Source organism: Equus caballus, chromosome 22 (genome assembly GCF_041296265.1).
Source record: "Equus caballus isolate H_3958 breed thoroughbred chromosome 22, TB-T2T, whole genome shotgun sequence".
Taxonomy (NCBI): Eukaryota; Metazoa; Chordata; class Mammalia; order Perissodactyla; family Equidae; genus Equus; species Equus caballus.
The window spans coordinates 11,528,111-11,541,705 of NC_091705.1; the positions used below are offsets into that span (position 1 = coordinate 11,528,111).

At 36.5% G+C, this 13,595-nt stretch overlaps 1 protein-coding gene across 12 annotated transcripts in view; it reads left to right on the forward strand.

Annotated features, from left to right (window-relative positions):
* TASP1 (taspase 1) overlaps nucleotides 1-13,595 on the forward strand; it is a 244,078-nt gene that overhangs the window by 136,816 nt on the left and 93,667 nt on the right. For all 12 annotated transcript variants that reach the window (XR_011430799.1, XR_289232.4, XM_001492241.6 and 9 more), the window contains one exon: nucleotides 10,053-10,163. Coding sequence is in view for 10 of the 12 variants with exons in the window: in XM_001492241.6 (XP_001492291.1) it covers nucleotides 10,053-10,163 (111 nt within the window). In the remaining 2 variants the exon portion in view is untranslated. The remainder of the gene's footprint in view (nucleotides 1-10,052; nucleotides 10,164-13,595) is intronic.

Consider the following 13,595-nt stretch of genomic DNA (forward strand, 5'->3'; position numbering starts at 1 on the left):
TTGTTTAGTTTTTCTTTTGTTTCCCTTGTCTGAGAAGACCTGGTATTTGAAAAGATCCTTTTAAGTTTGATGTCAAAGAGTGTATACTACCTATATTATCTTCCAGGAGTTTTATGGTTTCAGGACTTATCTTCAAGTCTTTGATCCATTTTGAGTTTATTTTGTGAGATAATGGTCTACTTTCATTCTTTTGCATGTGGCTGTCCAGTTTTCTCAACACCATTTATTGAAGAGACTGTCTTTTCTCCATTGTATGTTCTTGGCACCTTTGTCGAAGATTAGCTGTCCATATATGTGCGGTTTTATTTCTGGGCTTTCAGTTCTGTTCCATTGATCTGTGTACCCGTTTTTGTACCAGTACCATGCGGTTTTGATCTCTATGGCTTTGTAGTACATTTTGAAGTCAGGGATTGTGATGCCTCCAGCTTTGTTCTTTTTTCTCAGTATTCCTTTAGCAATTGGGGGTCTTTGGTTTCCCATATGAATTTTAGGATTCTTTGCTCTATTTCCATGAAGAGTGTCATTGGGATTCTGATTGGGATTGCATTGAATCTGTAGATTGCTTTGGGTAGTATGGACATTTTAACTATGTTCATTCTTCCAATCCATGTGCATGGACTCTCTTTCCATCTCTTTATGTCATTATTTCTTTCAATAATGTCTTACAGTTTTCATTGTATAAGTCCTTCACCTCCTTAGTTAAATTTATTCCTAGGTACTTTATTCTTTTTCTTTTTGTGATTGTAAATGGAATTGTATTCTTGAGTTCTCTTTCTGTAAGTTTGTCATTAGAGTACAGAAATGCAATTGATTTTTGTAAGTTGATTTTGTACCCTGCAACTTCACTGTAGTTATTAATTATTTCCAATAGTTTTCCGATGGATTCTTTAGAGTTTTGTATATGTAAGATCATGTTGTTTGCAAACAGTGAGAGTTTCACTTCTTCACTCCCTATTTGGATTCCTTTTATTCCTTTCTCTTCCTAATTGCTCTGGCCAAAACCTCCAGTACTATGTTGAATAAGAGTGGTGATAGTGGGCATCCTTGTCTTGTTCCTGTTCTCAGAGGGATGGTGTTCAGTTTTTCCCCATTGAGTATGATGTTGGCTGTGGGTTTGTCATATATGGCCTTTACTATGTAGAGGTAATTTCCTTCTATTCCCATTTTGTTAACAGTTTTTATCATAAATGTGTGTTGGATCTTGTCAGGTGCTTTCTCTGCATTTATTGAGATGATCATGTGGTTTTTATTCCTCGTTTTGTTAACGTGGTGTATCACGTTGATTGATTTGCAGATGTTGAACCATCCCTCTGTCCCTGGAATAAATCCTGCTTGATCATGATGTATGATCTTTTTGCTGTATTGCTGTATTCAGGTTGTCAGGTTGTTTTTGAGGATTTTTGCATCTATGTTCATCAGCGATATTGGTCTGTAGTTTTCCTTTTTTTGTGTTGTCTTTGTAAGGCTTTGGTGTCAGAGTGATGTTGGCCTTGTAGAATGTGTTAGGAAGTATTCCATCTTCCCTAAATTTTTGGAATAGCTTGAGAAGGATAGGAATTAAATCCTCTCTGAAAATTTGCTAGAATTCCCCAGGAAAGCCATTTGGTCCTGGGCTTTTATTCTTTGGGATGCTTTTGATTATTGTTTCAGTCTCTTTACTTGTGATTGGTGTGTTCACATTCTCTATTTCTTCTTGATTCAGCTTTGGGAGGTTGTAAGAGTCTAAGAATTTATCAATTTCCTCTAGATTGTCCATTTTGTTGGCATATAGTTTTCTGTAGTATTCTCTTATAATCCGTTGCATTACTGTGGTATCCATTGCTATTTCTCCTCTTTCATTTCTAATTTTATTTATCTGAGCTTTCTCTTTTTTTCTTTGTCAGTCTGGCTAGAGGTTTGCCAAATTTTTCCTCTCAAAGAACTAGCTGTTTCATTGATCCTTTCTACTGCCTTTTTTGTTTAAATAGCATTTATTTCTGCTCTGATTTTTATTATTTCTATCCTTCTGCTGACTTTGGGCTTTGTTTGTTTTTCTTTTTCTAATTCCGTTAGGTATAGTTTGAGATTGCTTATTTGGGAATTTTCTTGTTTGTTGAGGTGAGTCTGTACTGCGATGAATTTCCCTCTTAATATGGCTTTTGCTGCATCCCATATGAGTTTGTATGGTATGTTTTCATTTTCACTTGTCTCCAGATATTTTTTGATCTATCCTTTAATTTCTTCAATGATCCATTGCTTGTTCAATAGCATGTTGTTTTGTCTCCACATCTTTGTCCCTTTCTTAGCTTTTTCCCTGTAATTAATTTCTAGCTTTATAACATTGTGATTGGAAAAGATGCTTGTTTTTATTTCAATCTTCTTAAGTTTATTGAGGCTTGCCTTGTTTCCCATCATGTAGTCTATCCTTGAGAATGTTCTGTGCACACTTGAGAAGAATGTGTAATCTGCTGTTTTGGGATCGAGTGTTCTATATATATCTATTAAGTCCACCTGGTCTAGCTTTTCATCTAATTCCACTGTTTCCTTCTTGATTTTCTCTCTGGATAATCTATCCATTGATGTGAGTGGAGTGTTGAGATCCCTTACTATTATTGTGTTATTATTAATATCTTCTTTTAGGTTTGTTAATAGTTGCTTTATGAACTTTGGTGCTCCTGTGTTGGGTGCATAGATATTTGTAAGTGTTATTTCTTCTTGATGGAATGTCCCTTTGATCATTATATACTGTCCCTCTTTGTCTGCCTTTACTTGTCTTGAAGTCTACTTTGTCTGATATAAATATTGTGACTCCTGCTTTCTTTTGTTTGCCATTAGCTTGGAGTATCATCTTCCGTCCCTTCACTCTGAGCCTGTGTTTGTGAGTGGAGCTGAGATTTGTTTCCTGGAGGCAACATAATGTTGGGTCTTGTTCTTTAATCCATCTTGCCACTCTGTGTCTTTTTATTGGAGAATTCAGTCCATTTACGTTTAAAGTGATTATTGATATATGAGGGCTTAATGCTGCCATTTTATCACTCGTTTTCTGGTTCTCCTGCATTTCCTTTGTTTCTCGTCCTGTGTATTTTGGTCTACCAGTCAAGTTATGTAGTTTTTTATGTTGTGTTTCTTTGTTTTCTCCTTATTTATTATTTGTGTTTCTGTTCTGCTTTTTTGTTTAGTGGTTACCATGAGGTTTGCACTCAAAATCTCGTGGATAAGATAGTTAATTTTTTGATGGCCTCTTATTTCCTTAGACTAAACCCATTCAGTGTCTTTCCTCTTCCCCTCCTAAGTTGTTTTTCCGCACATCTTATTCCATCTTGTATTCTGAGCTTCTGGTTAAAATGACAAGATTATCTTTGTTTTTGGTGTTTTCCTTCCCTTTGTCTTCAATGCTATACTTGAGTATTTGCTATCCTGTTCTGATTCTGTCTACCTATTTATCTCCTTACTCCATGCTTTGTAACCCCTTTCTCCTTTTTTTTTTCTTCAGGTATGAGTGCCTTCTTGAGGATTTCTTGTAGGGGGTCTCATGGCTACGAACTACCTTAGCTTATGTTTGTCTGGGAAAGTTTTTGTTTCTCCATCATATCTGAAGGATATTTTTACTGGATAGAGTATTCTTGGCTGAAAGTTTTTGTCCTTCAATGATTTGAATATGTCATTCCAGTCTCTCCTAGCCTGTAAGGTTTCTGCAGAGAAATCCACTGAAAGTCTGATGGGGCTTCCTTTGTAGGTTATTTTCTTCTTCCTTGCTGCCCTTAGTATTCTTTCTTTGTCATTTACTTTTGCCAGTTTTACTACTATATGCCTTGCAATAGGTCTTTTTACATTGACGTATTTAGGAGATCTGGTATCGTCTTCCACATGGATTTCCATCTTCTTGCCTGCGTTTGGAAGTTCTCTGCTATTATTTCTTTGAACAAGCTTTGTGCTCCATTCTTCTCTTCTCCTTCTTACATACCTATAATTCTTATGTTGCATTTCCTAATTGAATCGGCTATTTCTTGGAGACTTTCTTTGTTTCTTTTTAGTCTTTGTTCTCTCTCCTCTATCTGGGACATTTCAACATGTCTATCTTTGATTATGCTGATACGCTACTCTATGATGTCTGCTCAAGCATTCAGGGAATCCATATTTTGTTTTATTTCTTGCATTGTGTCTTTCATCTCTAATATTTCTCATTGATACTTCTTTATAGTTTCAGTCTCTTTTGTGAAGTAGCTCCTGAACTCATTGAATTGTTTCTCTACATTCTCTTTTAATTTGTTGAGTTTTTTGATGATAGCTACTTTGAATTCTTTGTCATTTAGATTACATATTTCTGTGTCCTCAGGACTGATTTATGGGTACTTGTGATTTTCTCTCTGGTTTGGAGATCTAATATAATGTTTAATATTGCTAGATGGCTCGTCTCTGTTTTTTCACATCCTGGTGGTGTTATGTTGCAGTTACTGCCTGTTGCCACTGGGTGGGGGTTAAGAGCCTTGTATGCTGTGACCCCTGCATTCTGCCGTGATCCCTGGTGCTGGAGTCTGTGCTGAGTGGGAAGGAGGAGGGGCGCTTTCTCCTCTATGCTCTTGGGGTTTTCTCCCTCTGCTCTTACCATCTGCTCTCCTGGGGTGTTGGCTTGATGAGGTCACCCCCCCCGCCCATGAAAGCTTCCCCCCAGTAGAGGGCTTCCCTCTAGGCTGCAAGGGCCCTGGGGAATCCTTGATGTTCCCACCACCAAGTGTCCCCTCCCCCATTCCTTCCCGTGGTCCTAGATTGCAGTCTTTAGGAGAGGGAGTGAAGTTTTCTCTTACCCTGTTCCACTGCCCTCCCTCGTATGCCTGTGTGGGTCTCTCTGACATTTTTTTGTGTTGTGTTTGGATGTCCTCTGTTGGAGTGTGAATGTCCTTTTCATTGTATGTTGGAGGGGAGAGATTAGCGGGACAACTTACTCTGCCATGATGCTGATGTCACTTCTATCGATCCTCCTTTTCTATTATGGTTAGTTTTTAATATTTTTCTTTTTACCTTAGGCCCAGAGCTTCACTATGGTATACATAAGGACAGTTGTTTTTATTCATCTTCTTTGGAACTTGTTATGTATCTTTGGTTTAAAGATTTCCTTATAACTTAAATTCTGGAAACTCTTATTCATTGTCTTCTCAAATATTAGTGCCCTGTCTCCCATTCTTTCTCTTCTCTCTTCCAAAATGCCTGTTAATAAGTTACATACTCTCATTTTACACTCCAGGTTTCTTAATCCTTATTTTCCTTCTCTTTATTGTTCTAGGCTGCTTTTTAGTTGTTTTCTCTGGATATATGTTCTAGTTCTTTCTCTTGTCTTGAGTTTTAAACATTTTTTTCATTTGAAGAGTTTTATTTGGTTCCTTGAAAAATCTGCATACCTCACCCCAGCCACTGCTTGCATACTGCCCTGTTTTTAAAAATTATGATCTCTCTTCATTTTTCATCTGTGTACTACAGATTATTCTATTACAGGGCTAGTCAAATACTGAGCTGTGGGCCACATCTGGCCCATGACTTCTGTTTGTATAGCTAATGAGCTAAGAATTATTTTTTAAATTTTTAAAGGATTGTTGCAAAAATAAAAGAAGAAGAATATCTGACAGAGTCAAATATAGCCTGCAAAACCAAAAATATTTACTTTATCTTTTTTTACTGAAAACGTTCATCAAACTCTGTTCTATTATCACTTCTTGGTTTGATAATCGTGTTTTTTGTGCCTACTCATTCCATTTTAAAAGTGTGTGTGTGTGTGTGTATGGTTTGTAATTTTTTATTGTGAATTTATCTTCATTGTGGGTTGTGAAAGGTTAAGGATCCCCATAAGAGAAGAAGTGTAATATACTTCTGAAGTCTTTGGGTGTGGGGCATACTGGAGTCTCAGCAACAGGAAGCACACTGGGAAAGAGTGAGCTGAGACTGAGCTAAGGGTTGGGATCAACAGGAGATGAGCTGGTCATAGAGACTGGCTCTCAGCAGGCTGTGAGAATATCTAGATTTGCTGCTGACTCCACGGTTCTCATCTGAATCCCTAAGGTTGGTCTATAGGATACACAGTCAGAGCACTGGCATCTGGGCTGGTCACAGTGACAGTTGACTGTGTACTCAGTAGGCAGGGAGAGGTCCACAGCACTTTTGGGGAGATCTGACAATATACAGCACCATGCCTGCCAACTACTCTGTCCTCTGGGCCTAGCACTAAGTAGGTGCTCAGTAGCAATCTGGTGAGTCAATGAATGGGGGAAGAAATGAATATTAAGTCCACATTTAGGGGACTGTTAAGTACCAGCACTTATCTGCTGCCAACCTTTGCCCTAGAGTACTAACCAGATAGGAAGAATCTGGAGAGATACTTCTGGTAGTTGTTTTATAGATTCTATTGGGATTTTCTACGTAAACAATGATATCATCTGCAATTAGAGGTAGTTTTGTTTCTTTTTTTCTGATCTTTCTGCATTTTATTTCTTTTTCTTGCCTTATTGTAATGGCTTGAACTGCCAGTATATTATTGAATAGAAGTAATAAAAGCAGACATCATTGTCATGTTCCTGATCTTAGGGAGAAACAATTCAGTTTTTCACCATTAAGTATGATGTTAACTGTAGTATTTTTGCAGATACTCTTTATTTCTAGAAATTGATAGTTGAATTTAGAGGCTTGATCAGATGCAGGTGTAATTTTTTTTGGTGTGGAGCAAGACTACAAAGGTGTAATTTTATCAAGAGAGACAGAATATCTGGTTGAATCTTTTTGTGATATTAGCAGCCATTGATGATTTGCCTGTATCAATTATTACGTTATAGGTTACAAATTGTTATATTCTAGTTCTATTAATTTCTTCTTCATTTTATTAGCTGGGATACTTCAATGGAGAAAATTTTCTTTCACAAACTATTTGGTTACCTTCTGTACAATTTCTATAGGAAGGACGGAGAAATGCTTAGTTGTTTTCTTTAATTTATCAGTTTTCACAGTAGTGAAATGGTTCTATAGCATCTTCAAAAGGTGACAGATGCTTTTTAAAACATAAGTTATGAATTCACTTATGTGTTTCAATCCATTCAGTTGTCATTCTTATTGATGGTAAATAAATGTGTACTTTTTAAAGTTCTTTTGAAACTTATTTATCACTTTTCCTCAAGGGATGTTGTTAGGTCGTCATTCTGTATACAGTCATGTTTTCTGCTAAGATCTGAGAATATAAATACACTCTTCCTTTCATGAGTAAGGACAAATGGAGGATGTAATGAAAGACTTATTTCTAATATCTGCGAATAAAAAATGGAACTGTTTGCCTTTGAATCACACTTCAGCTATATGGCAGTATATTCTAAGAAACTTTGGAATTTTGTGGGTAAAACCACTGAAGTCAAACTTTCTTTTGATTGGAACCTGCAAAGTCTTTGGTGTCGAGGCTTTTATGTTAGAGGTGATATATGGCAGAATGATATATGTCAGAATAGAAGTCATAATTTTAAAAGTTCCTTGTAAAAATCAATCATTGGAAAACTCTGTATATTCTTGTATAACAACAGAAGAAAAAGTCTCTGACACATATTGTGTATTTTTTATGTAATGTTAACTTCATGTGGTTTAGCTGTTTGACTTGAGGCATGTGTACATAACCTTCTGAACACTCATTTAGCTTATAATATGCCAATTTCCTAACAATTATTATTGTTCTAAAGTATAACATTTCACTATTCGACATCAAATATGTACACAAAGGGAATTAAAATTTATGGAGTTTCATGAACTTAGCAGTGTCTTTACATAATAAGTGTCAAAATTGGTTTCTTTTCTGTTAGCTTTATTGTTGTTTTTTTCTGATCATAAAAATAATGTTGCAAAAATTTAACAAAATAGTGATCACTGTAATCCTGCCCATGAAGTTACATATTAAATTATATGTCTAGATCTTCCTCTAAGTGTAGATACTCACAAAGAGATATTTAGATCTTGGAGAATGTTTACATTTATACTTTACCAAAAAAATAAAGGGAAGTTATTTCTGGCAGAACATCAGGTGATTTAAAAAAAAGTTTGAAACTCTTTGAATGGATTGTATTTTTGGCAAAGAGTGTATATTTTTTTGTATGTGTATACATAATATACACAGATGTGAATATGCGTGTGTGCATGTATATATAGAGGGTGGGCAGAGGAAGGGCAGGAAAGAGGAGAGGGAAGGCAAGGTCTACATATGAAGAGAAAATTTCCGAAATGAAAGGCACCAACATCATTTAACAATTACAGATAATATTTTTTAGGGAGATTTGTTGTTAGTACCTAATGTCTGTCGTAATACATACTAGCCAAACAGAGAACTGTGTATCATATCAGTTTGTGTTGGGTTAGGTTTCATGAATTTAAGAATTTTTAGGCATTATTTAAAAGAGGTTGTTTCATTTGATAATCTTAGCCCACATTTTTGGCACTCTTTTTGATTACTAAGAACTTTCCCTCTCCGTTTACCAGTATAGTGTGTGTGTGAGCATGCACATATCTGTGTGCAGATTAATGACATGAAAAAAATGTTTCTTTGTCCCTGGTCCTGTTAGGGAATCTGAGTGGATCCTGTAGATGCTCTTTCTTTTGCCATGATTTTTTTTTTTTTTTGAAAGATTAGCCCTAAGCTAACATCTGCTGCCAATCCTCCTCTTTTTGCTGAGGAAGAGTGGCCCTGAGCTAACATCTGTGCCCATCTTCCTCCACTTTATATTTGAGATGCCTGCCACAGCATGGCTTGCAGAGTGGTGCCATGTCCGCACCCAGGATCGGAACCAGCAAACCCTGGGCCACTGAAGCAGAACATGGGAACTTAACCGCTGTGCCACCGGGCCAGCCCCTGCCGTGATTTTTTTGACTGTAGAGCTGAGTGATACTTCTCCTTTAGTCTCAGTAGATGCTTAGATTATTTGATACCCTTTACCTGTTATGTGAAATAACAGAGGACTTCATTTTCTAATAAACTAGCAATACCTTTGGCAAGAATCTCTTTTTGTTTAAGAGACAGGAAGCAGAATTTCAATTGGAGGAGGAATCATTTTTAATGGAAAAATGTTTTTATATAAAAGATACCTTGTAAAGGTCTTCTGTTCTCATTTGGGTAAGAGGACACTGACATTTTAATTAATTAAAATGGTTTTATATATAAAAAGCATTTCAACTGGCGTTTAGTATTTTAAAAGTAGACTTAACCCCTCTAATGTTTGTCAAAGTAGCTTTTTTATATTTTGTATTTCTAAGAAAAAATCAGGCTCTTCCTTCAGAAATCTTTTATTTGAACTTAGCTTATAAATGAAATTTCTTTCACTTCTACTTTTGCAGGCAGTTTCTACTTTTAACAGGTAGAAACTGTAGTGGAATTCTAGGCAGTGCCTCCCACTGTCACTGTGCCTACCCTTTCTTAGTGTGTCTGATGTTCCAAGTTCACCTCAGGGGGTTGAAAATGCACTCTTTCTTCAGAGCTACAGAGAATTTTGACTCCTGAAAGCTATGTAAATTACTGTAAGAGGTGAGAAAGGTGCTATTTTATCAAGTCCACTTTACAGCTGTTGATGTATGGTAGGCATTGCAATGAAAAGTATGTAGGGGAGATTCAGGTTGCCCTTGGCTGCCTATATTTCTCCTATGCTCTCAGGTGTGTGGGGTGCCAGAGGGAAAATGGGGGACTAAGGCCAACTGAATATGAACAAATAGTTATAAAACAGAATTTTTTGTAGTTACCTAACAATGGAAATGAGACAGAACTCTAGGAGGTTCCTAGGTAGAGAATCTAAATTACTGTATTTTGTAAATAATTCCTGTGAAAAAGGGGTTTTATTTTATTTTTCTGTTTCCTTTTGAGATTAGACAGTCACGTTTCTTTAGTTTCTGCCAAATCTTACTACTAAAATTACTAGATTGCTCATAGAAATCATTTCATCCATCACTGAATTATTCTCCAGCACACCTACTTCTTAAGTGGTGTGTAAGGGTATTTTAATGCTAGTAAGACAAGAAGGATGTTTAGTACTGCTTTTCCTAATCCGTTCTTGGTTTCCTTGGATTTCTAGGATGTGGAGAGCATCTTGTGCGCACTATATTGGCTAGAGAATGTTCACATGCTTTACAAGCTGAAGATGCTCACCAAGCTCTGTTGGAGACTATGCAAAACAAGTTTATCAGTAAGTATAACATAAAGAAAATTATTTCCTTCTAAATATAGATCATTTCAGTGAACTGTAAGCTCCATGAGTCAGGTACCACATTTGTATCACTACACCTGGGTTCCAGGGTCTAGGATGGACTTAGACTCTCAATTAATATTGGTCATGAAAAGAAATTCCATCAAAATACCTACAACAGCATGAAATTTGCCATATAACTAATCTAATGCCCAAGCTGTGAGACATTGTCTAGGACTGGAGTGACATGCAGTAGAATAAAATTGTACTAAAACAAAATTCAAGGGACTACCTCCTTTGAAAGTTTTTTGTAATACAGTTTGACTCTTTTTTTTAAAGTCAGTGTTGTATTCACGAATCCAGTGCTGCTATATACACTTGTATGGGGTTGAGTTGATATCCTACCTGGGCTCCATTTGCCAAGCCATGTAACCTGATGTGAGGCTGCATCTGTTTGGAGGAAAGGATGCCTTTTCTAATCTGTAGAAAGGTTTTGTATAGTCTGATAGTGGTCCTATACATGACTATTACTTTGGGTTAAAACTATTTGCCTTAGTCTGGTTTTCCCATCATTTAACATTGAGCTTATTGCTATGGAAAAGATTTGTGAAGTTGTATGAGAAATATAAAGCATAGGTAAAAATAAGTTAGGTTAATAAGCCATGAACACACAAATTAGAGAAAGAGTATCACAGGATTAATCTGGGGGCATAACTCCAGTTAGAGAATTATACTGGATATAATGAGGTGCTAATTATGTGGTGAGGACGACACAGACAAAAATGTAGGAAGAAATCACCACTAAAAGGACTCATGGACGACAGGCTCTTAGAACTGGCCCCGGAAGGCTCTGGGATAAGTGGGGAAAGGAGGAGAAGAAAGAGCATGAACACAGACATGACAGTGGAATTAGGCATGGCAAGGGCTAGACACATGCATGACTCTTACCTGGAGGGAAGTATTCCTGATGTGCATTGGGGCTCGATTGGCCAAGTGAGGCCAGGTCACAGAAGGTCTTAGAATCTCAGTGTAAGAGTTCATATTTGATCTGATAGAAAGGAAAGAACCCTTACATGTTCTTAAATTGACAGATAAATTAATGTTTTGGGGGAAAGTTTATAGAGTAGATCTAGGCTTGTCCAAGACCATCTCTATAGAAGAGAGACATTAGGGGCTGGGAATGGTCCAGGCCATGGAAAGGAAATAGTGATTTTGAGGGAGGCATCAGTGGAGAAAATGGAAATATTGGTAGATTTTGAGACTAGGAGGCTGTAGCCCTCTGGATCCAATCAAGAAATAGAAACCATACATTAGGTTAATCAGGGGTGGTTTAATATAGGGAATTGTTAACTACAATGGAAAAGTAACTTTAAGATATGAGGAAACTCTATGTGGTACTCTAGAGCTAAGAGAGAGTATCCAAGGAAGGACATACTTGGAAGGGGCTCAGACCCTGAGGACCATATAGCCTGGGAGAGTCCTTTCACAAAGGAATGGAGCACTCCAAAGAAGTAGGGGTGTACAGAGTAGTTATATACCATCAAAGAGCATGTATCATATATGGTTGGAATGTCCCTTTACCGTAGTCATGAGATTGCTTTGCCAGCACAGCAGTTCGGTGAACACAGCAGGTCTGTAGTCGCAAGGTGGGTGGTCATAAGGTGAGTGTAGCAGATCAGCAATCAATCCTTAGTTTAGGGAGAGATGCTTATCCTTAAGGAAATGCTGATGTGGGGGGAGTTACATCCTTTTCTTTAAGGGCATTGTTCTTTGGGACATAGTAAATACTTAAAGCAGATATACAATGCATGCTCAATGACCATGTCAGCCCCTTTTGGAAAAACAAGTTCAGTCAAATTGGTTTTACACCAAATGGCTTCCTCATATACTCCAGTATATCCTATTACTTGTCATTTATTTATCATCTAGAAAAACAATATCCTGGGCATTAGGACAGCTGGGTTCTGCTCTCAACTCTGTGTCTGACTCACTGGATGTAGCAAGTTACTTAAGCTGTTGTACTTAACTAGCAAACAAACAGACAAAATGAGAATGTTAGACAAGAGACAGTTCTAAGTTTCTTCACTATGCTAAGTTCTATGAATCTGTACTGAACTCAACCTGTAAATTTGAAGTTCTTTTTAATCAGGTGATGTGGAAATGGGATTAGAAAATGAAAAATTTCAGGAACCACAGATGATATTTACAAAGTAGTTAGAATGAAAGAAACTGGACTAAGACTAATTGGCCGGGACTAAGAGCGAGGAAGTTGGGGTCTTTCCTCTGTTAGTGCACTGGTGGTAAACTTGGTTGTCTGTTTTAGGACCAGTCTCCTTGTTCTCAGTTTCCTCCTGTGTAAAATGAGGGGGCAGATCTGGATGATCCCTGAAGTCCCTTCTAGCTCCAGAATTCTATTTGATCTTGGTTTAGTTCACAGGCTAATCTGAACTATTTGTGTGAAAGTACAGTTATAAATCAAATTAATTTTTAATTGAAACTATAAATTAGAACTGTAAATGGTGGATCTCAGGTTCCTATTTGAAATGATTTGGTTGAAATCCTTTCTGGTGGTGACTGAGGTAAGCTATCAACCACTTCTTTGGTTTTGTGGAAAGACATCACCATATTTTTCCTTTCTTGCTTCCTTTGTTTTTTCTTTAGAAAAAGATTTCCGTACATAATATATCTAGAGATTCTCATTGCAGTGTATACATCAAAAAATTTTATATAATCATCAAAACAAATATCCCCTTTCCGTTTACTACAAGTCCCATTTCTCTTTCCAGAAAGAACCATTGCTGACAATTTGATTGGTGTCTTTATAGTCTCATTCCATCTATGTCTTTATCACTCACCATTTTAAACAATTATATAGAAGAAGATTTCTAATATATTGTTTTGCAACATACTTTTCACTTAATGTATCTTGGTTCTCCTAATACGTCAGTCTATATAGATTTATAGCTGGTATTCCATGGTTCCATAATTTATTCATTCCCCTACTGAGAGAGATTCAAGTTGTCTTTAATTTTTGTCTATATTATTTTACCATACGTGAATGCATATTTCTCTACACTCTGATTGAGTCTTTTGTATGATGCCATTTTTTCTCCTTTTGTAGCATATCAATTATACGTCTTTTAAAAAAAAATTTTGGTGGTTGCCATAGAGTTTGAAATATATGTTAACAACTAATCTAAGTACACTTTCAAATAATACTATACCACTTCACGGGTAGTTCAAGTACCTTATAGTAAAAAATATTCCTAATTCCTCCCTCTCATCCCTTATGTCATTGCATGCATATGTAAGCATATATATGTATATATACACACACACAAAATTAAATATATGTTGCTGTTATTATTTTGAAAAAATTATCTGTTAGATCTGTTAAGAATAAGAAAAATAAAAGCTTATTTGCCTTCACTT